The sequence below is a fragment of the Elephantulus edwardii genome, unplaced genomic scaffold (genome assembly GCF_000299155.1).
Source record: "Elephantulus edwardii isolate Elephantulus edwardi_28Jun2011 unplaced genomic scaffold, EleEdw1.0 scaffold00040, whole genome shotgun sequence".
In the NCBI taxonomy this organism is placed as follows: Eukaryota; Metazoa; Chordata; class Mammalia; order Macroscelidea; family Macroscelididae; genus Elephantulus; species Elephantulus edwardii.
In genome coordinates, this window is record NW_006399790.1 from 1,572,612 (window position 1) to 1,598,891 (window position 26,280).

The window sequence follows — 26,280 nt, forward strand, 5'->3', positions numbered from 1 at the left end:
TTCATTTACTGCTTTTTGGAAGTAGATTGCCAGACCTTTCTTCCTAATTTTACTCTGGTGGAAGATTCATGGAAATATGTTCAGCATCATAGTAACAATAGCAGACTCCGCCGATGGTATGTTGACTGGAAATAAAACTCTAGTCTCATGCACATTGTTATAGTGTGTTACTGAGTTATATTCCAACTCCTGGCTGCCTTGTTGGACAGAGTAGAATTATCTCATAAGGTTTCAAAGATTACAGCCCTGGTGTTAGTAGTTTTGTTTTGTTTTAGTCGGTCTTTGTGGGAGCAGATTGCCAAGTCCTTTGCCTGTGGAGGCACCGCGGGGGGGGGGGGGTTAGAACCACTGACTTTTCAGTACATTCAAGCTTTTCATCATTGTGTCACCAGGGCTCTTGATAAAACATTTACATTCTACCAATGAACTACCAGTGTCTCTCCTTGTTACATAGATACCCATGTATTACTAGAAATGGTTTATACTACGTAGGTAAATTTAAATGATCATCTGTCTTATAATTTGAATGCTTGAGAGAGAAAAAAATTAAGACTTTTAAAAAAATGTATGGTAAACAAACATTATTTATTCTCTGATTTAGGAGCTGTGACTGATGAGAATTAAGGGCCATGGATGAAGATGGACTTGAATTACAACCACAGGGGCCAAACTCATTTTTTGATGCAACAGGTATACTACTTGGGTTGTTCCATTTCCCAGCTAATTTAAGATTGGTTATCAAGAGGATGATTGGCTAGTCTTTCACGTTTACATTCACACTTAACTATCTTATCCTTTCATAGACTCTACAAATGTCAAAGTATGTTTACTCTGCAAATGTTAGCTCATTATAATTCTCTTTTTAGAAATTTAGCTCCCTCACAACTAACTCTCATATTCTGTCAGTAAATGCAGCAATATTAAAACCTTAATGTTAACCTTCACTTGTTCTTATCTTTCCCAGTTAAACCACTAAGTCCTGTTTTTTCTTAGAAAATGGTCCTTGTTTACATCTGTGCCTCTTCATTCTTCCTGCCACGTAGACAGGCTCTGCCATCTCATTCCTAGTCTGCGATAACCTTTAAACTATTTTCCTTGCCCTTTGCCTCTTTTTTTTATCTAGTCCACCAATCAGAGTGTTCATCATAACATAACATGAATTATGTTATTTTTCTGTTTTCCATTACCCAAGAGATAAAGTGCAAACCCAAGGTCTTCCACATTCTGACCCTGCCCTGCTTTTTTACAAGTCTTTTACAAGTTTCCAAAAGGAGCCTCTGCTTTATGCAGATAGAGTGCTACCTTACTCCCCAGATGGCGCAATGAAAAAATAGCTCTTAAAGTTTTAGTAATAGGAAAAAAATGTATTCACAATTTCAGTTTACCCATGTGTCTGATTATGTCATAAAATAATTACACTAGGTTTTTATAATGTAAAATGGTTTTATACTAAACTAATTACAAAAAAAATGTTCTTTTTCCACTGAACTTTTAATTGGTTGTATTGCAGTATTTTAAAGAAATTAATCTTATCGATCAATTAAAATTGTGATTTTTCAGTTTTTAAATTTGGAAGTTTTTAAATTTGGAATTTTCCATCTCTAAATCCAGAGGCCATTGCGTATTTTTTAAAGCAATTTGGGATGGTCTTTTGACTCATGTTTGATAACTTAATCTTGCCCCAAGCAAGCATGGCTCACGGACTAAGATAGATTGAAAGACTATGGCATTTTTGCCCTGATTCTTTTTTCCCTGCAATATCTATAAGCACTTTATTACAGATCTGGGAGAAAGCAGTGAGGTCCTTCTCAGAGACTGCCTCCAGCCCTGGTTCTTAATACTTATGGTACTTGTTTATTTTTGAGCAAGTCACTTAATCTGCCAGTTGCCTACATTTTTATATCATGATAATAGTGAAACCTCTCATCATAGTTTTGTAGAACATTTCCCCATACTTTCCCATTTGCTCATTGTGACAATCCTGTGGGATATATGTGATATATGAGATATATGTCCTCAGTTTACTGATGAGGAAACGGAAACTAAGAGGTTAAATGACTTTCCCAAGGTCACAAAACTTATAGATGTCCAAAACCCTCTCTGATTTGGACCTTTTAACCAGTGCTCTTATTTAATGCTTTTCATCCTCATGTCTGCAAAGTCAAGATCAATTTTCCATAGTCTTTGGTCTTTGTTGACTATTCTTGTTTATTGATGAAGCCATTTCTTTTTCTGTGGGCCTCGCCTATGACACGCATTGAACTAGGCACCTACTTGGACTAGTGCTTCTCAACCATTCTCAAGCATTTATTGGCTGAATAGATTTTAGGTTAAGACTCCTAAATTTTTGTTTGCTTTTCTCTGCATCAGGAGTTAAGATACTAGATTTATTCTCATTTGTGTTTTTTATAAGGGTATTTTTTTTTTGAGGATGCTAGGTTTATTCCAACAACAGTGCAGCAAACACACTGATCAATGTAAAATGAACTGTATCATTAACAATGCAATGCAGACTCATAAAAACAGAATCATGACCTAAAAATACAAAGTTAGCCTGGCAATATCCCCAACAATACCCTTCCATGGTAATTATAATCAACACTTTGGTATTTTTCTTCCTAGATAACTCATAAGCTTCTATATTTTTATTGCTTATTTTTATGTAAATGTTACTGTACTGAAGAGAATTTAAAAGTAAAAAAATGAGTTATTGAGTTATATTTTAAGTAGGAAATGGTAACTATAATAAATTATCATATACTCTGACCCATAAAATCCTGAATGTTTACAGAAAAACAATTTTTATTTTTATTTTTTTTTTTATTAAGTTTTGTGTGCGTGTACCGTCAAATCAGATCTGACTGGTACAGGAGGAGATTGCCCCTCCTTCCTCGGCAGAGCATCTGGTGGATTCGAACCGTGCACCTCTGGGATTGTAGTTGCAGCTTCTTGCCACTAGGCCACCAGAGAGCTCCCTATAGAAAAACAATTGGTTAAGGTTTTATTCATCCTTAAAATGAACCTAAAGTAAAACAAAGATAGAAATGATAAGCAAAAAAGTAAAATAACTTCAGTTATAAATCCATTGGTAAATCAAGTTTTACAGTATTTTTGTATAGATGGAAATCTATGCTTAAGAAAAAATGATAAATGCAGACTTAAGCTTCAGATATCCTAGGAAATCTAATCAATTTATTACTTAACATAAAAATAACCTTTTTTATTTTTACACAAACTTTTCAAACTACTTACACTTACATAAGTACTTATACTTACATAAGGGTATTTGGCTTCTATTCCAATTCGTGGCATCCATTAAGTGTAACATTGACTGAGCACCAGACACTGTGCAAACTATGATCTTGGTTAAGTAGTTTAATCTTCCTGGACTTGGAGTGGTTCAATCTCTGCCTTTATTCCTTAACTACAGAGTGGACTAGATTAGAGTTTTGGGGTTTTTTTTAAATTAGAGTTTCTTATATTCAAGGACGTGCCTTGAAGGTTAAGAGTTGAGGATATAAGGAGGAGGCTAGAGGGAGGTAGAGTAACCTGGTGAAATTGTGGACAAGTCTTTCACCTGCCAACTTTACCCTCTGTCACATCAGAGCAGGTGAACTTTTATTCATGTTGTTTGTTTATAAAGACTCTTCAGTCACTTGCCTTTCCTCCTTACTTGTGGTCTTCTGTCCTTCTTTTCTTTTATGTCCTAGTCCTTTTTAAGTCCTTGACTCGGGATTATTTCTAAATTTCTCGTCATAAATGGAGGATATTGGTAGGAAAAAGGGAAGAATATGAAAAGAGAAAGAAAATTAAAGATAAATAAAAGAAAAAGAAATATTATTTCCATGGGAGAGATGGAAAAGAAGGAAAAATATGGATTGATGAGGGAGGTGGGACAAGAAAGAAAAGAAGTAAAAAGCAGATATAGTTGCAGAAAGAAAATGGTGTATTTGTCCCCGAAGTTCCAATACTTATTTAATATTCATCCCTTAAGTATCTGTGCATATGAATTTCAGTTTAGTTTGTCTAGAATATTTCTTTTATGAATACTTTTCATTGATTGTGTGTGTTTCAGAAAATTATCAGTTGATTTGGGGTTAATACAAATTTTCTACTTGTAATAGATTAAAAAACAGATTTTTTCTTCCTTCCTTCCCTTCCTTTCCTTCCTTCCTTCCCTCCCTCCCTCCCTCCCTCCCTCCCTTCCTTCCTTCCTTCCTTTCCTTTCCTTTCCTTTCCTTCCTTTCCTTCTGTCTTAATGGCCTATTGTTAAGAACCTGCATTGCATGCAGTTTGAATCTGCCAGTTGCTCTGTGGGAGAAGGGTGGGCAGTCTCCTTCTATGCGATTTATGGCCTCTGAAAACCCATTGGAGGGTCAGTTATGAGTTGGTTCTGACTCAATGGCACACAACAACAGCAGCAAAAATGTTTTGGGGGGGAAATGTTTGTGAAAACTGGAATGCTTGTCTGTTTTTCTGGTAGAAATGTAAAATTAAGTGTTTGAAAACATGGCTACCTGAAATTTACCATTTAACTTGAAATTTATTTCTTTTTTACAGGCACTGACGCTACACATATGGATGGTGACCAGATTGTTGTGGAAGTCCAAGAAACTGTTTTTGTTTCAGATGTTGTGGATTCAGACATAACCGTGCACAATTTTGTTCCTGATGACCCAGACTCGGTTGTAATCCAAGATGTTATTGAGGACGTTGTTATAGAAGATGTTCAGTGTCCAGATATCATGGAAGAAGCAGATGTGTCTGAAACGGTCATCATTCCTGAGCAAGTGCTGGACTCTGATGTAACCGAGGAAGTTTCTTTAGCACACTGCACAGTCCCAGATGATGTTTTAGCTTCTGACATTACTTCAGCCTCCATGTCTATGCCTGAACACGTTTTGACAAGTGAATCTATACATGTGCCTGATGTTGGGCATGTTGAACATGTTGTTCATGATAATGTTGTAGAAGCAGAAATTGTCACTGATCCTCTGACAGCCGATGTAGTTTCAGAAGAAGTCTTGGTAGCAGACTGTGCCTCTGAAGCAGTCATAGATGCCAACGGCATCCCTGTGGACCAGCAAGATGATGACAAAAGCAACTGTGAGGACTACCTTATGATCTCCTGTAAGTTTCGGGGTAAAGTGATTATCAAAGTTTTTTTCCAAAGGCTGAGTTTTCTGATTTACATCAGGGCAAATTTTTTTTCACTTAATGCTTTTATAAAATGAAAGCAAATCTCATAAACCTGCCTGCATTGTTATTAGAATTTAGATCCCTTGAGGTGACTCAAAATTGAGAATAGTAGAAGGAGAGAATAGAAAAGTTTTTTTGGTCTGGAATGATGACTGATATGACTAGAACTGAAGTCTGCAGTTGGTGATGGTTGTGGTTAGGCTGTTATCAGCCTTTATGGAATTAGGAACTCTCTTGGAACTTAAAGAGATTCAACTTGGAAATAAAAAAGTATACACAGACTATTGAAATACTTGTATTCAGGTGACAGTACTTACATCATACTTAATCTTTATGCAAGATACTACTTTTATAACACCACAGAAAAGGGAAAAGAACTCTGGCATAATATTGAAACAAATTACGTCAACACATAATTTTAAGTATAGATTCATCGTAGATTATTGAACAGAAAAGGTGTTTTGGAACGTCTAACTGTTTAACAACTGAGAGGATGATTGTGCTTTCTTACAGCATCTGTCTTGGTACCACTTTGAGAAAATTCCAAGTTGGCTAGATCACAGTTTTAACTCAGTATGGAAACTCTTGGGAATTTAGCAATGAAACTTCAAATTAGGACATCAAGGCTCACAGATGATTTGCTTATATCATTTCACAAGGCTGTTTGCTTTGGGTTTTACTACAAGATTTAGTATAAGATATATTGAAGTCCAGCAATTTAGGAAATAGCATTTTTAATGTTCCTGAGGTGTTGGAGTTACAGAAATCTTTGCAAAAAGAGGAAGAAACCCCCTTCATTCAGCACATATTTGTTGAGCTCCTACTATGAGTCTGATGTTATTAGAGATGCTGCAGATACAGATAAGCACTAAAGAAATCCCTGCAGAGCATGATTGCATGTTTATAGGCTTCCTTGGGACAGAATTATAGGTTACCATATGATAAAGAGATGAGAATAACTGTTGGGGAGAAAGAGGATGGTGTGGTTGACTTTTGACTTCAAGAACGAGTTCTGGTTGTACAAGATGAGAGATATGGTTATGAAGAAAACAATGCAGGCAAATCACACAAATCTTACACAAGATCTAGGCTTTGTTGGATAGGATTAGAACTTCAGGATGCCATTGTGTACCTTCCTTTTACTTTTGGTCCCATTTCTTAGACTAATATCTTAGACAAAATTAAAGGGATACATAATTACAGTTGTGGTATATATTACCTCAATATTTTGCTTGATAAGAAATAGAAAATAGAAAATGTCTATTTCTGTATACTATAACCAACAATGATTTGTGTTTTTTTAGTTCTTATCAGTCTATCTGATAGGGGGAAATATGGTGGATCCTGGGTCCTGTTTTAATTTATTGTTTATTTTGGGGGAAAGTTCTGTTAGCAGGTAGGGTTGAAGGAGAACAGGTGAGGGAAAGATTAGTTGCAGAAAGATAGTTGAAATGATTCTTCTATGAAATAAAGAACATACTACATTAACAATAATACATTGTTAGTAATGGCGACAAAGAGAAGAACCTCAATTCAAAAGATTAAGAAGCAATATGGACAGAACTTGTTGATAGACACCATAGGGATAGTGATCTGAGAGAGAGAATTCATTGATGATCCTAACCTTTTTACTTTCAGAGATTGAGTGGCTAGTTATGCCATTAAGAAGAGGGGAGACGTAGATTTGGTGAGAAAGAAAATAATTCAGGATTTATTAAAAGTTTGGATTGCTTGCGGGGAATAATCTGAAGAATATTTTTCTCAGCATTACAGATAAGAATTTTAGTGCTTTTGAAAAAGGCTGTGGCTAGAGAAAGACATTTAGGACAACGGAATATAGATACTATTCTAAATGGAAATGGAAGTTGGTGCCCAAAGAGTGCTTGTAAAATAATTAGTGTCAAATATAGATCCCTTGGGTATTTAAGAAGTAGACACAGGAGTAAAGTCTTAAAAATTGGAATGTTTTGGAACTTTAAAAAACAAAGAACCTCTAGAGAGTATTGTCAACACTGTAAAACTAATTTCTAGGCGTGCTAGGTACTGAGGAGAGCGTAAACGTTTTCTTAATGATAAGAGTTTCAGGAAAGCATACATGTAAGAAAGAAGTTAATGGAAATGATGGAGTAGGTGAAGGTGTGGAAATTACCCTTTTTTTCAGTAAATGGATGACATTTTGGTGGTTGATTGGATGTCAAGCTTATAGTTAAAGGACATTGGACAGAAAAAAACTGAAGACTAGGGAAGAACTATCAGAACAGGTATAGCAGGACTAGACAGCGGGAAGGGACTGGGGTTCAGGACAGACATAAAGGACTGGGAATTGAGTCCTAGAGGAGAAAAGCACATCTCTGAGACTGCAAAGCAGTTAAGGGTGAGGCTCCGATTGGTAGAAGAGAAGTTGTTGAATGTTGGGAGTTACTTAGTTGAAAATGCCTCTGCCAGATGTTCTATTGCAAGATAGATTTGGTGACCTTGGAACAGGCTGGAAAAAGTTGAGCACTATATCGTGATTTATGAGGGGAAGAAGATCTGGTAAAATACCACCAAGGAGAAAATACTCCCAGTTCCCCTTGACCCCTCTCAATATTCTCTGCCCCTTCTGTTTTCCTAAGCATGTTTGCTAAGGAGTAAAAGGCATTGACTTGACAATTCACTGCACATTATCTCTTGCTTTTATTACTCTTTTAAGAAATTCAACCCTCTCAGGGAATCATTAGGAAAATAGAGAAATTGCTTTAGTAAGAGTTGATATAGTGCATTAGATTGTTGTATTATCCAGTCCACACTCAATACACAGTCCTTATTTTAAAAATCTTTGCCATTTTTCTTTTAGGCCTTGAGTTTTTGCCAATGTATACAACTCTCCTGTTTCTTTAAAAAAAAAAAAAGACATAGAGACAGACATTAACTGCTTTCATATGTATTTTAACTATGATGATAATTTATTCCTCTTCTTTTAAAATAAAATTTTATACCCAAGCTAACATAATGTAAATATGCATTCTGAAACACACACAATTGTACATAATGCTATCTTATTCTTCTATTTTACAATAATGAAGTGGTTAGATTGTTTTTAACTTTGGTTTAAGGGTGGTAACTTTTGGGAATAATTTTTATTTTATCTTTTTTATTTTATGCAGTCCCTTATTCATTCTTGGTTTTATCTCTTCCAAACCATTGTTCCTTTTTCCTTCAAAGCAATGATCATGTTTATTTAAAAAATTCACTTTCTTTTGATTTTGTAATCAAACTAGTTGAAAGTCTTGGAATAAATGAACACTTCTCTTGTTTCTGCCTTCCAGTAAAGGTACTACTTTTATAGTGTCTTGTAATGTAAAGCCTATATTGATTTCAGAAGTTTAGGATTAACAAAGACTTTAGGGTAAGTGTGTAGAGGAACTGTGGCCTGATATTATCCATGATGGAGAATGCTGAGATGCAATTAATACCAGTCAACTTTAATGCTTTTCTTAATGATTAGAAATGGTAGTATCTTTTAATGACTCTAAACGCTTCATGGGTCAAAGACAAACATGAACAGATGTCTAAACATTTCCTTCTCATTTAAAAATGTCAGTGAGTCATTTAAGAGCCTAAGAGACTACTTTTATAAAGTGTTTCTTGTTAATCTTGGTAGTGTTCTTTTCCTCTGAAGGTCTCATTTTAAGTGATGTTGAAGAAGCAGTCTTTGTTCTTTATACAGTGAAACCAGACCTCGATGAGACTGCCTTGTTTTTGTGGATCTCACAAGTTTTCTGCCTTTGACAGGGTGCAGTCTTACTACTTTTCTCTTTCTGCTAAGAATCCTACCTTATAAACACCCAGTTAGTTGTCCTTCCCTTATAGATTTCTGTCTTCCATAGGTTCTGACTTTTTGCAGGTTTTATTGTAGTGCTTGGTAATCTTATCTAGACACACAGCTCTTTTTCACAAGGTCAAGGTGATCTTTTTTTGTAGTTTTTGCCATCTAGATGTTGCTATTACTCCTGAGTTGATTGTACCTTGGCAGCAGGATCTGCTGTGTCTTACCCACATACCTATCTTCACCATCAGAATTCTCTGGGTAGCAAAAATAGTTATGCCAAGAGGTTGATGATTCAACTCATCCAGAAGTGCCTTGAAAGACAGGGTGGTTAATCTGCTTCCATAGGTCATGAAAACCTTCTGGAGCAGTTTCATTCTCTGCATATGGGCTTGCCAGTTGTTGTTGTTAATTGCCATCGAGACAGCTCTGATTCATAGCAACCTTCTGTACTTGAGCCTGGTGTTACAACCACTGTGTCAGCTCATCTTGTTAAGAGTCATCTGCTTTACCAAGCATGTGTTTCTTCAGGAACTGGTTCCTTCTGATAACATGATCAGAGTCTTGCCATCTTCACTTCTCCCAAGACTGATTGGTTTTTTTAGCAGTTCACTGGAATCAATTAAACACACTAACCACCAGAAGATCTTCATCAAACCCTTTGACAGTAGGTATAATGACAGTATGAATGTGATAACTGAAATTCTGTGGACATCACTCATGCCTCATCCAACAGTGCATTGATTCCTTGCTGATCACTGTGGGCTCTTTGCTTCCATTCTGGCTAGCGAGATGGTACTTGGGATTTTTCTTGCTCAGAGACATGGAGTGTTTGAGTCATCCACTTACTACTCAAGTTAGTTCTTAGCTCTTCTTTATCTTATACAGCTACCAGACTTTCCATAATCTCTTTGCAACAGTCTTTAGTCTTGTGAAGTTTTCCTTTGCAACTTGGGATAGTCAGGATGCTGTTTTTGTGAATACCAGTTTGTAGATTAGGAAAAGTTTAGAAGCTCTGGTGATGATGAGTCAGGCACTGACTTAACAACAAAGCAGGGAAGAAAATAGTCTTTAGTCTGTGCTACTTACATGATTGATGATATGTTACTCTTTAGATTTTGTTGACAACTCTGTGTCCTTTAATTAGTATCGTTAGGTACATGATAAGCAGAAATTGGGTTTTTCTTTCTAACCTTAGATTTAGCTCAAGTATTGAGTAACTAGAACATAGTTTCAGTAAGATATTTGCCTGTAATTGCCCTAGCTAGTACATAACAACCAACAACAGCACTACTCTTCAGGGTGAGGATTTAAAACCAAATGTGCTTTATTCCAAAGTCCAGTCTCATTTTTACCTCTGCCTACACACACACACACACACACACACACACACAGACACACAGATATGCCCTGTGTTTTTGCATACCATCTATGTGTATGTGTGTATATATAATTCAGTGGCATTCAACAATAATATATAGTGTTAGAGAGAGATAGCGTTTGGGATGAATGGTGATACAGGCAAATGGGAGAGACAAATAGAATTCCAGTGAGTACTAAAATTTGCTTTATTGAGTACCCAGTTTGAACAGAGCTTGAAAATTATTAGGGAAGAGGGCTTAAACATTTTTTTAGCTCATTCATTATAGCAGAAGCTACCTAGAAAAACTCAGAATCCCTTTCCTTCCATTTTTGTAGCTAAAGAATTATTTTCCCCCCAAATTTATCATATATGAGAAAAACCAAACATATCTATTATTTTTCCACTTGTTCTTGTATTCACATTCACTCAGAAACATTTAAAGATCAGCCAAGATAAGCTATAAACCTTGATGTGAGAACAATGAAAAGTGTCTGATGTTTTAGATTTTAGAGTTCATAGTCTTGGAGGAAAGATAAACAGATATAATTGAGTATGTAAAGTATATAAATTGAAAGGCAAAGTGTCTTAGAAGTTGATCGTGAAGAAATGGTAGAAAAAAATTTGATGCATTGCAAGGTAGCTATTACAAAAGCATTATAAGCCAGCTTGCTGTGGAAGTTCATTTGAAGACTCATCAAGGTTAATTTAAGGAATCACCAGACTCTCTGCACAGTGACTGTTCAGTTTTCTTTTTATTCCCACTAGTGATGGAGGAGGGCTCCAGTAGCTCCACATCTTTGACAACATGTATTTGTTTTTTTGTTTTGGTTTTTGATCCTTGCCTTTGGAGTGGGAATACTACTGTCACTTGGTTTTGGTTTGTGTTGAGGATGACCAAGCCACAAAACAAAAAGTATACTTTGGGAGCTTTTTATAAGGTTGCTGCAGTGCACAGTAGATAAGTGTAACTACACATAAGTGATGTCCCTGCAGATAGGGACATTAGTGGTCTTGGCCATCTAGATGTCTTAAGCAGTTGACTCAAACTAAAAAAAATTTGAACCCATTACTGTTGAGTTGGAACAAACTCAGGACCGACCCTCTACCAAGAGGGTTTTTGAGGCTGTAAATTGCAAGGGAGGAGATTGCCCATCTTTTTCTCTCAGAGCTGCTGGTGGATTAGAACTGCCAGAGAGGCACAGCCTTTGAACTACAGACTATGCCACCATAGCTCCTTCATCTGGTATTAGTTCCTAAGTGATCAGTAGGAAGCTCTGGTGGTGTAGTGGTAAGGAGCTGTGCTGCCAACCCTAAAGCACAGTCTACCAGCTGCTCCACAGGAGAAAGATGGACATTCTTCTCCCATGTAGTTCACAGCCGCTGACAACCTGCAGGAGGGTCAGCTATGAGTCGGTTCTCAGTGACACACAACAACTACAGGTATACATTAAGAAATATTTTAAGGAATGAATGTGAATAAATGAAGCCCAAGCCCTGTGCTTAATGCATAAATTCTGAAGATCAGTATAATCTAAGTTTATTCATTTTAAGAGCCATTAGAACAGAAATGATGATGATAAAACATTAGTTTATTTCTTTGTTTTGATATTGGATGTGTATATATGTCTTACCATTTCATTAGCTGTATGTTTTATAGACCATTTGGTGAGAAAGAATAAATTTTGTAATTTAAAAAAATATGTATAATCTCCCCCCATATGGAAATATTCAATGTGAGAAAAGTCTTATTTACTAAACTAAGAATATCTTACAGAAAATGTGAACATCTTTAAAGCTTGTTCTAATAAAATTTAATGAGAGCTTTCTTTTTCTCAGTCTAAAAGTATTATGTCTTTAACTGTAGGTGCTGCAAAATGTATTTAGAAAATACCACTGGAATTTGTATATTAAGGGTTTTCAGTATAGAAATTAGGTGGACTTTTGGTTAAGTTGATATCAAGAATAAAGTACTCAAATAAAGCAAAGGGTTCCTACTCTTAGAACTGCTCCATAGGGTTTCACAGTCTCATGAAAGCAGTCTGCCACGTCTTTGTCCCATAAAGCAACTAGTGGATTTGAATTACCAACCTGTTGTCCAGGCAGTTAACAACTGTACTACTTGTGGCTCTTGATATCATGCCACCACTTCTAATATAGAAATAAGAAAGAAAAATTTGAATTAAAGATCTCTATATCTAAGCTTCAGATTGTCATTGAAACTAACAACTTTTTTGTTTTGCTTGAGTCAAAAATTGTCATCTTGCCCATTGGACAAATGATTACCTTGTGAGATAATGGAGAGGAAGCAGAAGAGAGTGATAGAGCATGCTTTTCTTTTCAGAATCTTAGTGAAGGAGTGTGGTGTATGGAACAGTCTTAGTGAAGGAGTGTGGTGTATGGAAGTGATGGCTGCAGTATGGAGTCCCAACAGTTTTGTATTGGCTGCCAGCCCTGCTGCTTCTTGGCCATATGGATTGAGCAAGTTCAAATCCACTCTTGAACCTTGTCAGTAAAGATTCTTCCATACCGCTAGACCTCCAGAGCAGTTGTGAGAATTATAGATCCTGGACATGAGGCATCTGACAGAGGGCCTGCCACACAGCCAGTAGGAGCTGGGAGCTGTTGTCACCATCCATATGGTCTTTTTCAAGTTGATAGCATTCTTTGGGTGATCAAGATAAGTCTGGATTCATTTCACTTAGGACTTCTGTGTTCTCCCACCAGGCAATAATTCTTGGGTAAGAGCAGGCACAGGATGGAGTGATAACAGTCATTCCCTCTCCTGCTGCCCCTTTTCTCCTGAATTTATAATATTAAGAAAACAGTCCTTGGTTAACTAGGTTTAACTATTAATCACTTCAATGTCATTTGGGGCATTTTGCATGGTTCACATCACTAACTGGGGACAGGCATTTGAAGGTCTCTGGTCCTTTAATTCTTCCTTTACGGGAGGTTCATTAAACCTTTGAACCTCTCCAGGTAAGCTTCAAAAATCAGATGTGATCAGGTTGTGTAAATTCTTTGAAGTCCTTCATAGGCAGCATAATAAAAGAAAGTGAAATTTTAACCCCAGAAAAAGAGTTCCTTTGGAGGAAATAAGAAATAAGTCTAAGAGTGGCATTATCTCCTGGAACATTTGCTTTCTGACCAGATGTCTCTCTACAGCTGATTGATGGTAGTTTTTGGAATACTCTGGTTTCACATCTGTAAGTGGAGATAAAACACCTAAGTCTTGGGGTTATTGTCATTGATTTAATAATAAAAGGAAACCATTTACCACAGATCCTAGGACAAAAGTTACTCGTGCACTTGAGTACCTTTTTGGAAGAAATACTACTCATCTATTGTATCTTCATTGTAAAAGAAATGCCCTGAACCGTTGCAGCCTTCCCACATAGAAACCCTTAGGATGTTGAAGAATATCAAATTTATAATTTTTCTTTGTATTGGATCTGAGGTAAGAGTGAAACTAAATGTTAAGGTGATTGATTAGATAGTAAGACTACACACACAATAAGCTACAGTAGATACCTGATTCATAGAGCTTCATTCTCTCTTACACAGTAATACTGAGGCATGTGCTTGTAAACACACAACAAAACCTTTGATGTATCAATCCAAGATTCACAGCTTTGAATCTTGTTAAATCTGTGGAAAAGATGTGTTTATTCAGTCTGTTTCTTGGAGTAACTTATTTAGGAAGTAAAATCATCTGGAGTCTCCTCAAATTTTAAGTTATATCAACTGTCTTTCAGTTCTGGAAGGCTTGGATTGGAATCTTGGTCTACTTTGTTGGGACTCTGTCTCTTTTTCATTGCCGCTGACTTGGAACTGACTCATAGCTGGCCTTCCATTGAATTTTTGAGAGTGTAAATTGCACTGGTGTAAATTACCTATCTTTGTCCCTTGGAACTGCTGCTGGACTTGAACTGCCAGAGCAGTGCTGCCTTTAGGTTAGCAGTGTAACACCTTACAGGTTATACCACCTGAGTTCTCACCTGTTCTCAAAACTATACTCATTGCCATCTGGTAGAAACCAACTTACAGCTGACCCTCTGGTGGGTTTTCAGAGGCTATAAATCACATGGGAAGAGATTGCATTGCCTGTCTTTCTCCTGTAGAGCAACTCATGAATTTGAACTGCTGCCAGAACAGTTCCCTACTTGTTGGTACTAGTCATAAGTTTATGGACTTAAAGTAAATTTTTTTAATTTGCAGTTTTTTTGTTGTTAAAATTATACATGTACATGTTTAGAACTTTTACTTTATCCCTTTCCCCTCCAATTTCGTAGATACCCAATTCTCTGTTAGTGGTTTCTAATAGTACTTATTTCCATAATTTTAAATAATGTACTTTATTGATTTTTATTTTTTATTTTATATACTTTTTCCACTTAACTTTTTACTACGATAGATGATGATTTTTGTTTGCTTTTAGTCTAATCTTATATCCCACACTGATTTAGAATGTTGTTGTTGTTGTTAAGTGCCATCGAGTCGCAGGCGAGTCATAGCGACCCTATGAAGGAGAGTCCTCGACGCTTGGGTGCCTTTCATCCTCTCTCCAGGTTCATAGGGTTTCCGGAGGCAAGCTATTATGGAAGTGGATGCCACGCCTCCTTCCAAGCTCTGATTTAGAATAGTTATTATAAATTTTGGCTCTTTACATATGTCTTTTAGAAAATTTTATTTTTTAAATTATAAATATATATATATATATAATAAAACATTTACCAGTTTCAACCATTTTTACATATATCATAATTTTTACATACATCAGTGTCACTGATTATAATCATTATGTTGTATAGCCAAAAGCATTGTCTTTTTCCACATTGTTCTACCATCATTAACAGAAACTCAGTGTTCCTAAGCACCTCTCGCCTTTCCTCTTCCCTCTCACCCCTGGTACCACTAATGAAATTTCGTTTCTGTATGTTTACCTATTTCATAAAATACAATATTTGCCCTTTCATGACTGACTTATTTCAGTCAGTATAATGCCTTCATAGTTTATCCATGTTGTATGTAGCATGCAACCAGACTTAGGTCTCATTATGTATGGCTGCATAATATTCCATTATATGTGTAAACTACATTTTGTTCATTCATTCAACTATTGATAGGGAGCTCTATTGCTTAGTGGTAAGAAGCTGCACTACAACTCTAAAGGTATGCAGTTCAAATCCACCAGCTGCTCCACAGGAGAGGGATGGACAATTTCCTCTCATAGGATTTTCTGCCTCTGAAAGCCTGCTGGAGGGTCAGCTATAAGTTGGTTTCAGTTCAGCAATACACAACAACATTGATAGACAACACTGATTTTTTTTTTGTTGTTCCATGAAATATACACAGTACCTTTTGAATCCTACTTTTTAAGATGAACCTATTAGCACCATTCCCTTTCCCTTCATCTCTTTGGCCTGCCCACCTTCCAATCTATGCCAGTTTTTTGTTGATGAGGCTAAAAAGTAGTTGAAAGTCTTCCTGTGAAGTTTAGTTCATTGTAGGCACTCCTTGACTCCCCTCTTCACCCTTCACTGCCTTTTGGCAAGTCACAGTACCATCTCCCAGTCTTTATTTCTTTATCTGGAAAAGATGAGAATAAAATTATAAAAACACATAGAAATGCAAAGGAAATTGCAAAATGCCATGCAAATGGTAGTTATTATTAGAAGTCTTAATTTCCAGAAATTATGCTCATCTATTTTGGAGAGGCCTTATTCTAAAGAACTAGTTCATTACTACATTAAAAGATGGTACTTAAATGGAAATCATACGTAGGTTGACTCAATTTTTATCCAAGCCGTCTTTGTCTGTTTTTAAAAATCATTTTTAAATGGGAGTTTTAAAATCACAGGGAGATTTTGAGTACTTAAGGGACCATCAAAGTGTTTTGTGTTGTTTTTTTTTAAAAGTAAGTCACTTGTATAATATTCCATATTCAGAATAATTTTGTAGGTTGAATTAGTGAGGCAGATTCTCAAGGTAAATTCTACTTTTGTCAAAAACAGAGTAGCTTTGCTCATCTCAGGTAGGCCTGTATATTTGAAATGTGATTTCCCACAGATCTATGAAAACAAAAAGATCTTTTACTCCAGATTACAAAAAAGTGCACACTTTGAAAACTCCAGAATGATTAGATTTTCCAGTCATTGAAGGTTTTATTTTATGGATAGTGACAAACTAACATACGCAAAAACAGCTAATCTGACCTTGTTCATGGTAAAAACAAGGACAGTGATTTTCCAGTACGTGTTAGAATTAGTTTTGACAAAGCTTGCCAGAAGAGGCCTGGTTCATCAGAAGCAGACTATTTCAAACTGAGTTCTCTGAAGATGTTACAGATTTACTCTGGACTTCTCTTGCTTTGCTGAGACCTCCATCTTGCTAATGCTACCTTAATTTCAGATTCCAAAATAACTTTAAGAAAATAAACTTGGCTCCATCAGTGTGGTGTGTCATAAAAAGATTTCATTTTGAAAAGGGGTGTGAGTACTTTCGAGCCTGAACACAACTCATCCCCATGGTTCAAATTTCAGTCAAACAGTAAACAGGGAAGCATGCACTCCTCAAAACAATTGACCATATAAGATGAAAAGCACAGCATTTGCTCAGGGAAGCATTTTTTTTTTCTCAGAAGGCAGGAAAGGGTGTTGTTGTTGTTGTTGTTGTTATGTGCCGTCGAGTTGCCTGCGACTCATAGCGACCCTATGTACAACAGCCCTAAACTCCGCTCTGTCCTGTGCCAATCGCACTGTCTCTGACATTCCCATCCCGATTATCCCAGTCACTGAATCAATCCACCTCATAGAGGGCCTTCCTCTCCTGCGCCGTCCCTCCACCCTCCCAAGCATGATGTCCCTCTCCAAGGACCGGTCTCTCCTCACTACTTGTCCAAAGTAAGTTAGATGGAGCCTCAGAATCCTTGCCTCCAAGGAGCCACCCGGTTTAACCCTCTCCAGGACAAATCTGTTTGTTTTCCTAGCAGTCCATAGTATTCTCAGTACTCTTCTCCAGCACCACAGCTCAAAGGCATCAGTTCTCCTTCTATCCTCCTTGGTCATTGTCCAACTCTCTGATGCATAACAGGTGATTGCGAAGACTATGGCCTGTATCAGACGCACCTTAGTCTCCAGAGAGACACCACTGCTCTTCAGCACTTTGGAGAGGTCCCTAACAGCAGACTTTCCCATGGCAATGCGCCTTTTAATTTCCTGGCTGCTGGTGCCAAGACTGTTGACTATGGAGCCAAGCAAACTAAAGCTGTGTACAATCTCAATCTCTTCACCATCCATCCTGATGCTGCCGATTGGTCCAGTGGTGAGAATCTTTGTCTTCTTGACATTGAGCCTCAATCCATATTGTAGGCTGCAGTCCTTGACACTCTGCAGCAGGTGCTTCAGGTCCTCCTCAGTTTCAGCAAGCAGGGTTGTGTCATCCGCATAATGCAGATTGTTGATAAATCGTCCACCAATCCTGAGACAGGAAAGGGTAAGATGGAAAAATTAATGGACGTGAGAATCACAGAGGGAAACTCAAACTCACTGCTGTTTAACCACAACCAACTCATAACTGGCCCTTCATTAGGTTTCCAGAGGCTGTATGTAAATTAACAGGAGATGGCCTATCTTTTTTCCTTGGAGCTGCTGGTGGATTTGAACCATCTGCTTTTGGGTTAGCATGAGGCTCATGAGGCCACCAGAGCTCCTTACAAAGGAGCTTTATGCGTCAGGAAACAAATGTTTGTGAATGAGTGAATAGAAAACTAATTATCTTTGTAAACTTTCACTTAAATCAGAAAAAAAAATGCTGGCTACACATCAGAATAGAAATAAGGAAATCTATTTTGTATTTGGTTTTTATGTAAGGTGTGATATGTGTATATGGTGAAGATTTCTTTTTCTGCATATAGAAATCTAATTTTCTCAGCACTATTTTTTGAAAAAAATTCATTTTTTTCCATCAAATGGACTTAACAATGTAAACAACCAACCAACCATTGGTTTGTGCATTTATTTCTTGACTCACAGTTCTATTCCATTGTTCTATATGACTCTTGCTAAACTAGCAGTAGGCTGTTTTGATTTCTGTAGTGGTGTACAATGTTTAAAATCGGGTCGGTTGAGGTCTCTTACTTTGCTCTCTACATAACTTTAATGCTTTGAGGCCTTTGCTGTTCTCTGTAGAGTTGAGGATTAGGTTTTCGGTTTCTGTTTTGATGTACATAAATTGTTCATTTTTAGGAGGTCCCAGTCATCTAACTTAGTTTCAGCTTTTCGACAATTTTTAGTTACATTTACTATTTAACAAAATAGGGCCCCAAAGTTTGCCCCTGTATTTTCTTCTGTAATCTTTGTAGTTTTAGATTTCACATTTAGGTCTTTGATTAATCTTCAGATTGATGAGATGTGTGGTTTTTTTTAGTATAGTGTGGACCCTTTTTAATTTTCCTACAAATCAATGTCCCATCTTGCCAGCACCATTTGTTAAACAGACCACCTCTCTTCTGTTTAATGGAATTTGGCTCTTTGTCAAAGATCAGCTATCACAGGTGGGTGGGGTCTCAGTTCTGTTCTGTTGGCCTGTGTGCTGGCTGTTGTTATACCAGCACCAGGCTGTTTTGACTACCATGGCTGTGTACCATTTGGGATCAGAAACTGAGTCTTCCTGCTTTGTTCTTCAGCATTGCTTTGTTTACTCAGGGTCTTTTTCCTTTCCATGTGAAATTGGTGATCAGTTTTTCCATCTTGTTCCACGTAGATTTGATGATGTACTATTCCATGTCTGCAAAGAAGGCTCTTGGAATTTTGATGGAAATTGCATTGAATTGAAGGTTGGCTGTCTGAGTGCGTTAATTCATGAATATGAAATGTCCTTCCATTTATTTAGGCTGTCTTTAATTTTTGCTAGTAATTTTTTTATAGTTTTCAATGTACGAGTCTTTCACTTTCTTGGTTCAATTTACTCTCAGGTACTTTATTCTTATAGATGCTACTTTATCTAAAAGAATTGTTTAGTTTCCTTTTGAGCTTGGGCACTGCTGATTTATGGCAGTCTACCCTGGTGTGTGTGTGTGTGTGTGTGTGTGTACCTTGTGTCCTGCCACTTTGCTGAGTTCGTTTATTAGCTTTGATAGCTTTTTTGTGAAATATTTGAGGTGGGTTTTTAAAAAATTATTATTATTTTACACATGAAGTAATGCAATTTGTAAAAAGAGACAGTTCTACTATACTTCCTTCTTTCTTATTTGGATATCTTTTCTTTCTTTGTTGGTTTGTTCTGGTTAGGATTTCCAGTACATTGTTGAATAGTATTGGTGAGAAAGAGCATCCTTGTCATCTTCCTAATCAGTAGACCTGCTTTTAAGAGATTCACTGGTTTTGAAAGCAATTGCATATAAAAAAAACATAGTGATATTACAGTATCAAGAATACACCAAGACAAAAGTGCCCAGAGTTTGGGAGTCTTGCAAGTTTTATTTGAAGTAAATGGATTAAATTTTATAATTTGCATGTGGCAAGTGACAAAATAGAACAAAGATTTCCGGATACTGTTTTCAAGATTTCTCTGCAAGTAATTTATTTGGGATAGTCTTGGTTTGTGAAAATCAGACACCAGATTTAATAAACTGTCACTATATTTTTGCTTTTTAATGTTAGCTTTTGAAGTAAGCATATTTATCTTGATTTTTTTGTGCAAGAATTTTTATTAGATAAATGCAATTTTTAGATATCCATGACAGGAATTTGCAGAATATAATTTCAAAGTTGTCAAAATCTGAGTTCTGTCTTTACCAGTGGCTTATAATGAATGTAAATTACACAAGCGATGACTATGAATTTCTGACTTTGTAGTAATCAAAACCACCACCGCATGACTGCACAACATGGTGAATGCAATTAACGTCACCCAGTTGCACACTGAAAAGTGGTTAAAATGAGAAAAAGTTTTTGTTAAATATATTTTGCCACAATAAAATAAATTTAAGCAAACAAGAAAATGACCACCACAACCTTAGATTGTGATACTAGCTGTGTCTGGAAAGCATCATTGGGGAGTTAACATTTCCCCCCCCTTCTTCATCCCCTCATCATCATTGCCTCTGACAATATAATAAATCCATTCTCCAAATCTCAGAAGTAGGAATACTCTAAATGGAAAAAGTGTGGGTTGGAGTTTTAATTTTGTATGGCTCAGAATAAATGATTCACTGTCTCTAAACTTCAGTTGACTCTAGTGTAAAATGTAGATAGTGTTGTCCTACTTAACTTCTTGAGTTCATGACTTTTCCACATTTGTATCTCTAACACCTTAGTCTGGAGTGCAGCATGTAGTTGTGATTCATTTTTTTATTGAATTGAGTCAAAAGTGTTCATCCAAAAGGAAAAGGAACTATATCTAGCAAGCACAATTCAGAGGGAGAAATGTTAATGAAAAAGGTTAATGGAGGGATTGATGAAGACAAGCTTAATGAGCCTTCTCTTCTGGACCTCAATCCTATTCCCTTCTGCTTGGCCATCACAGTACTGAGTAGGTCAGCTGAACCGAGTAGCAGAGAAAACATGTCTTCAGTATTCTTAAATGAGTTCAACGTCAGTAAATCCAACTTTTGTGAGAAATTATACTGGAAAATTTAGCTAGATTGTGGTCTCCCTTAGTCTTTGCTCTGCTTTCTATTGTGCTGTATAGATTGCATTGGCTAACCACCAGCAGTGTGTATAAGTTTATATTATATGGATATTTTTGGTATTTATTAAAATGCAATCTTTAAAAAAAAGACAACTTTTTTTTCTTATGTGTATTTTTTTTCTTTAATCTCTTAGGCATAGTGTCACATATCCTTAACTAATTTTATAAAGCTTAAAATTTGTAATTTCTTGTATTATCCCCTGAGCTTGCTACTGGAAATCACATGTATTTCTGTTGTGAAGGGTGACTTATTTATTTAAACGTAACACAGGCTACCTGCATGTAGGACAGCAATAATATATCTGAGATTTATTTGAAATTTAGAAATTCTGCATCATTTGCTCAAGGACCTACACTCACTATTTTCCTGAACCAAAGTGTATATGTGTACTTTGTATAAACCATACATAATTTATTTGTGTGTAGATATAAATTTAAGAGGATTGAGTTTGAATTTACATTAGCCAATTTATTGCAGTGTGCCTTTCTTGCAGTTGTAGTTTTATTATTTTCACATGTACTGTTCTAATGGAAATAGATTTAGTCAGATAATATTAGTGAGTGGTGATAATTAAAAAATGATAACTATAAAGTAGTGCTGACAGAATATTTACATTGTACTTAGATTTTACTACTAGGGCATGATTTCCAATCTTCACTTCTAAATATTAAGAGTATCTTAATATAGTAATGCTTTTGCCTTGTATATTAGCAAAAATTAAGTTTGTTCTTTGATTAGTTTTCTAGACTACTAGGATTTTCTTCTATGTGTAGTAAGTTTTGCCTTAATATCAATCTCCTTTTCAAAGTCTTTGGAAATGTATTTATTGAATTTTACTTCCCCGTGTCTAGGTGATATTTCCCGATTTTAGATGAAGCAAGTTAGGGATTGTACATTTTAATATGGTAACACTTTTTGTGCATGTATGCCGTGATTTTTTGTGATGGGTTTTCTGCTTTTGTAGTGGATGATGCTGGCAAGATTGAACATGATGGTTCCTCTGGAATGACCATGGATGCAGAGTCAGAAATTGATCCCTGTAAAGTAGATGGCAGTTGTCCTGAAGTCATCAAAGTCTACATTTTTAAAGCTGACCCTGGGGAGGATGACTTAGGTAAGAGGACACCTTCAGCCTATTAGACATTCTGAATCAGTCTTCTTCTGGTTACTTCTGAAGTTCCTTGATTGAGAACATTTGAAATCTTTTCTGAAGATAACTTTAAACAAGAAATTCCAGTGTATGTAGAAAACAATAAATGAAGCATGCAATGAAGTTTGTAGATTAATTCTTAGAGCTGTCATCTTCCTTCATAGGTGGAACAGTAGACATTGTGGAGAGTGAGTCTGAGAATGACCATGGAGTTGAACTACTTGATCAGAACAACAGTATTCGTGTTCCAAGGGAAAAGATGGTTTATATGACTGTAAATGACTCTCAGCAAGAAGATGAAGATTTAAGTAAGTATATGGCCGTTCTGTGGGAAGAAACTTGATGCTTCAATAAGGTCTTTTTTGTTTTGTTTTAAATGTAAATAGTATTGAAGGGGAGCTCTGGTGGCTTGGTGGTAAAGAATTGGATTGCTAATGCAAAGGTATGTGGTTTTAATCCACAAGCTGCTCCATGGAAAAAAGATGGCCACTCTCCTGCTGTGCAATATACTGCCCCTGAAAATATGCTAGAGGTTCAGCTATGAGTCAACTCTGACTCGCTGGTACATAAAAACCACAGTATTTAAAAGAAGTAGCATTATTGTAGAGGTAGTTGTACTGCCCTATTCTAGGGGGAAACCTCAGAGACTCTTTATGTATACATAGAGTATTGCTTGAAAAACAGATTGTTATGAAAGTCATCAAGAAATTTATGATTCATTAACATATATTTGTGTGTTTACTCCATGAAAGCAATGTTTAGGTATATAACATTTGAAGCTTCTACGTCTATTGCCTGAATTCAAGTCAAATTATCTTCCTTGTGGTATGTAGATCTTTTCACAGAAGCTTTTTATACTCTCCTGCACAGATGTTGCCGAAATTGCCGATGAAGTTTATATGGAAGTGATTGTGGGAGAGGAGGATGCTGCTGCCGCCGCTGCTGCCGCCGCTGCCCATGAACAGCAAATAGATGACAATGAAATAAAAACCTTCATGCCTATAGCATGGGCAGCTGCCTATGGTAAGTCACTTTGCAGCTCCTAGGCTTGAGCTGGTTGGCTCTTCAGCGTGAGTTCATGGTTATAAACAGTTTCTGTGATCTTAGGTTTGAGAAATCGGAAATATCTGTACCCTGTAAAGCTTATTTGATTTAAATTAGAGTAGAGGAACATTATAAAGCCTACTTTTGATCTTTATTTTTAACAAGCATTTGTTTTATGGGTCTATTATGTAGAAGGAAGTATTGCAAGAAGAGGTTCTCAGGCTGAAGCTTTTCCTCTTGACTCTATCTGACCCATGACTTTACAATGTTGGGAGAAAACAGGAGAGTTCATGGGGCAAAATCCTGACATACGGGTTTTAGATTTGGAAGCTAGGCATTTCCTCCAGTGGTGCTTTAAATGCGCTCAATAAAACCCATTACCTAGAATGGGGAATTTCTGTCATTCATGAGTATCATGGCTTAGTTTTCATTGTTATATTTAATAAAGAATCCCTTATTCTTTATCATTTATAATACTGTATAATTTTGTTTTCTAATGCGCATTGTTAGGTAATAATTCTGATGGAATTGAAAACCGGAATGGCACTGCAAGTGCCCTCTTGCACATAGATGAGTCTGCTGGGCTCGGCAGACTGGCTAAACAAAAACCAAAGAAAAGGAGAAGACCTGATTCCAGGCAGTACCAAACAGGTGAGGGCACATGAGTTGCACAGTGCAGCGTTCTCTGCCAGCTACCAGGCCGCACTCTAGTATGTATCCACAGAGGTGATGTGATGGCATTTTAGCTTTTAGACCTTAGGTAGTACTTTTATATATTGAATTTGAAAATATAATTTTAAGAATTCACTGATATTCATGAATGATTTCCTTGGATAAAAGAAACAGGAGATGGAACAAACAGGGATGAAAAAAAAAGGTTTTTTTAAACTTAGGTAATTGTAAGTGGGAATGCAAAGAAATCCCTCAAATATGTTACAAGCAAGCACTGACTTTCAAGAAACCAAATGAATGTAGTCCAGGACTCTAATTATGCTGCCATAAAGCAGGCATAATTTACACGGCAGCAGGACAAGTACTTCATGTGACATGGTCCTGTCTGTTCTTGTATACCAATTTGCATATTAAAGTTGATTAGATATCTTTAGTCTTTAAAGAAACAGGAGATCCAGCCAAAAATTAGCATAAGTCTTGGTTTTTTGCAATAACCAAAGCAAAAACATGATAACTGAATTTAATTTTGATGAATAATTTTTCACAGATTGTTAAATTGATAACGCTTTGGTCACTCATTGATAGAAGTTACATATTCATTCACCATTTTTTTACAACTAGAGGGAGTTAGATTTATAGTAATACTGAATGAGTTTTCCACACCAGGTTCTTATTACGTCTAGGTGGCTATATCTCATATGTTGAAAAAATGGTAAAAGAAATGTTAAGCAGCAAATAGCATAATTTAGGTTCAGAACACAATTTAAATTCTTAAAGAAAACAGAATAGAACTTTGATCCCTCATGTGCCTTTCTTTTCCTTTTGTTAGCAATAATTATTGGCCCAGACGGACATCCCTTGACTGTCTATCCTTGCATGATTTGTGGGAAGAAGTTTAAGTCTCGTGGCTTCTTGAAAAGGCACATGAAAAACCATCCTGAACACCTGACCAAGAAGAAATACCGCTGTACTGACTGTGATTACACTACCAACAAGAAGCTAAGTTTACACAACCACCTGGAGAGCCACAAGCTGACCAGCAAGACCGAAAAGGCCATTGAATGCGATGAGTGTGGGAAGCATTTCTCCCACACTGGCGCCTTGTTTACCCACAAAATGGTGCATAAAGAAAAAGGAGCCAACAAGATGCACAAATGTAAATTCTGTGAATACGAGACAGCTGAGCAAGGGTTATTGAATCGCCACCTTTTGGCAGTCCACAGCAAGAACTTCCCTCATATTTGTGTGGAGTGCGGTAAAGGTTTCCGACACCCATCAGAGCTCAAAAAGCACATGAGAATCCACACTGGGGAGAAGCCATACCAGTGCCAGTACTGCGAATATAGGTCTGCAGACTCTTCTAACTTGAAAACTCATGTGAAAACAAAGCATAGCAAAGAGATGCCATTCAAATGTGACATTTGTCTTCTGACTTTCTCGGATACCAAAGAGGTGCAGCAACATGCTCTTATTCACCAAGAAAGCAAGACACACCAGTGTTTGCATTGCGACCACAAGAGCTCAAATTCAAGTGACTTGAAACGCCATATAATTTCAGTTCATACAAAGGACTATCCCCACAAGTGTGACATGTGTGATAAGGGCTTTCACAGGCCTTCAGAACTCAAGAAACACGTGGCTGCCCACAAGGGCAAAAAAATGCACCAATGTAGACATTGTGACTTTAAGATTGCAGATCCATTTGTTCTAAGTCGCCATATCCTCTCAGTGCACACAAAGGACCTTCCATTTAGGTGTAAGAGATGTAGAAAGGGATTTCGACAACAGAATGAGCTTAAAAAGCATATGAAGACCCACAGTGGCAGGAAAGTGTATCAGTGTGAGTACTGTGAGTATAGCACTACGGATGCCTCTGGCTTTAAGCGGCATGTTATTTCCATTCATACAAAGGACTATCCGCACCGTTGTGAATACTGCAAGAAAGGGTTCCGGAGACCATCGGAGAAGAACCAGCACATAATGCGACATCATAAAGAAGTTGGCCTGCCCTAACTGTACTTCTACAGACTTCTGTAAAGATATTGGCCTTGAAGCAGAAATTCATTCTAAAGCTGAAATTCATTTTAAAGCCAATCAGTGTCGTCCACCTATAATACTGTATATTGATTTATGCTGTGTACAAATAGAATTAACTGCTTCTAGTTGACTTTTTTTTTTACCGTTTGTTCAGTAGTGTGTTCTGAATTCTATCCAGTTTGTTTAATAAATGGGTAAATGTGGCAACAAGCAAGTTGCTTTTAATAAAATAATCCCTGATTCTATATGGAAGTTTTCTATCTTAGAAGTTTTCTATTTATTTAAATATTTACCTTGCTTACCTTGATGGTACT

The 26,280-nt window shown here is 36.7% G+C and overlaps 1 protein-coding gene across 1 annotated transcript; it reads left to right on the top strand.

The window, feature by feature from the left end:
- Nucleotides 1–599: 599 nt before the first annotated feature.
- On the top strand, nucleotides 600–26,280 carry ZFX (zinc finger protein, X-linked). The gene is made up of 7 exons (XM_006885038.1): nucleotides 600–690; nucleotides 4,561–5,130; nucleotides 22,028–22,177; nucleotides 22,378–22,521; nucleotides 23,084–23,236; nucleotides 23,768–23,908; nucleotides 24,759–26,280. The coding sequence occupies exons 1-7, from the start codon at nucleotides 630–632 to the stop codon at nucleotides 25,940–25,942; spliced, it is 2,403 nt and encodes an 800-aa protein (XP_006885100.1). The 5' UTR covers nucleotides 600–629; the 3' UTR covers nucleotides 25,943–26,280.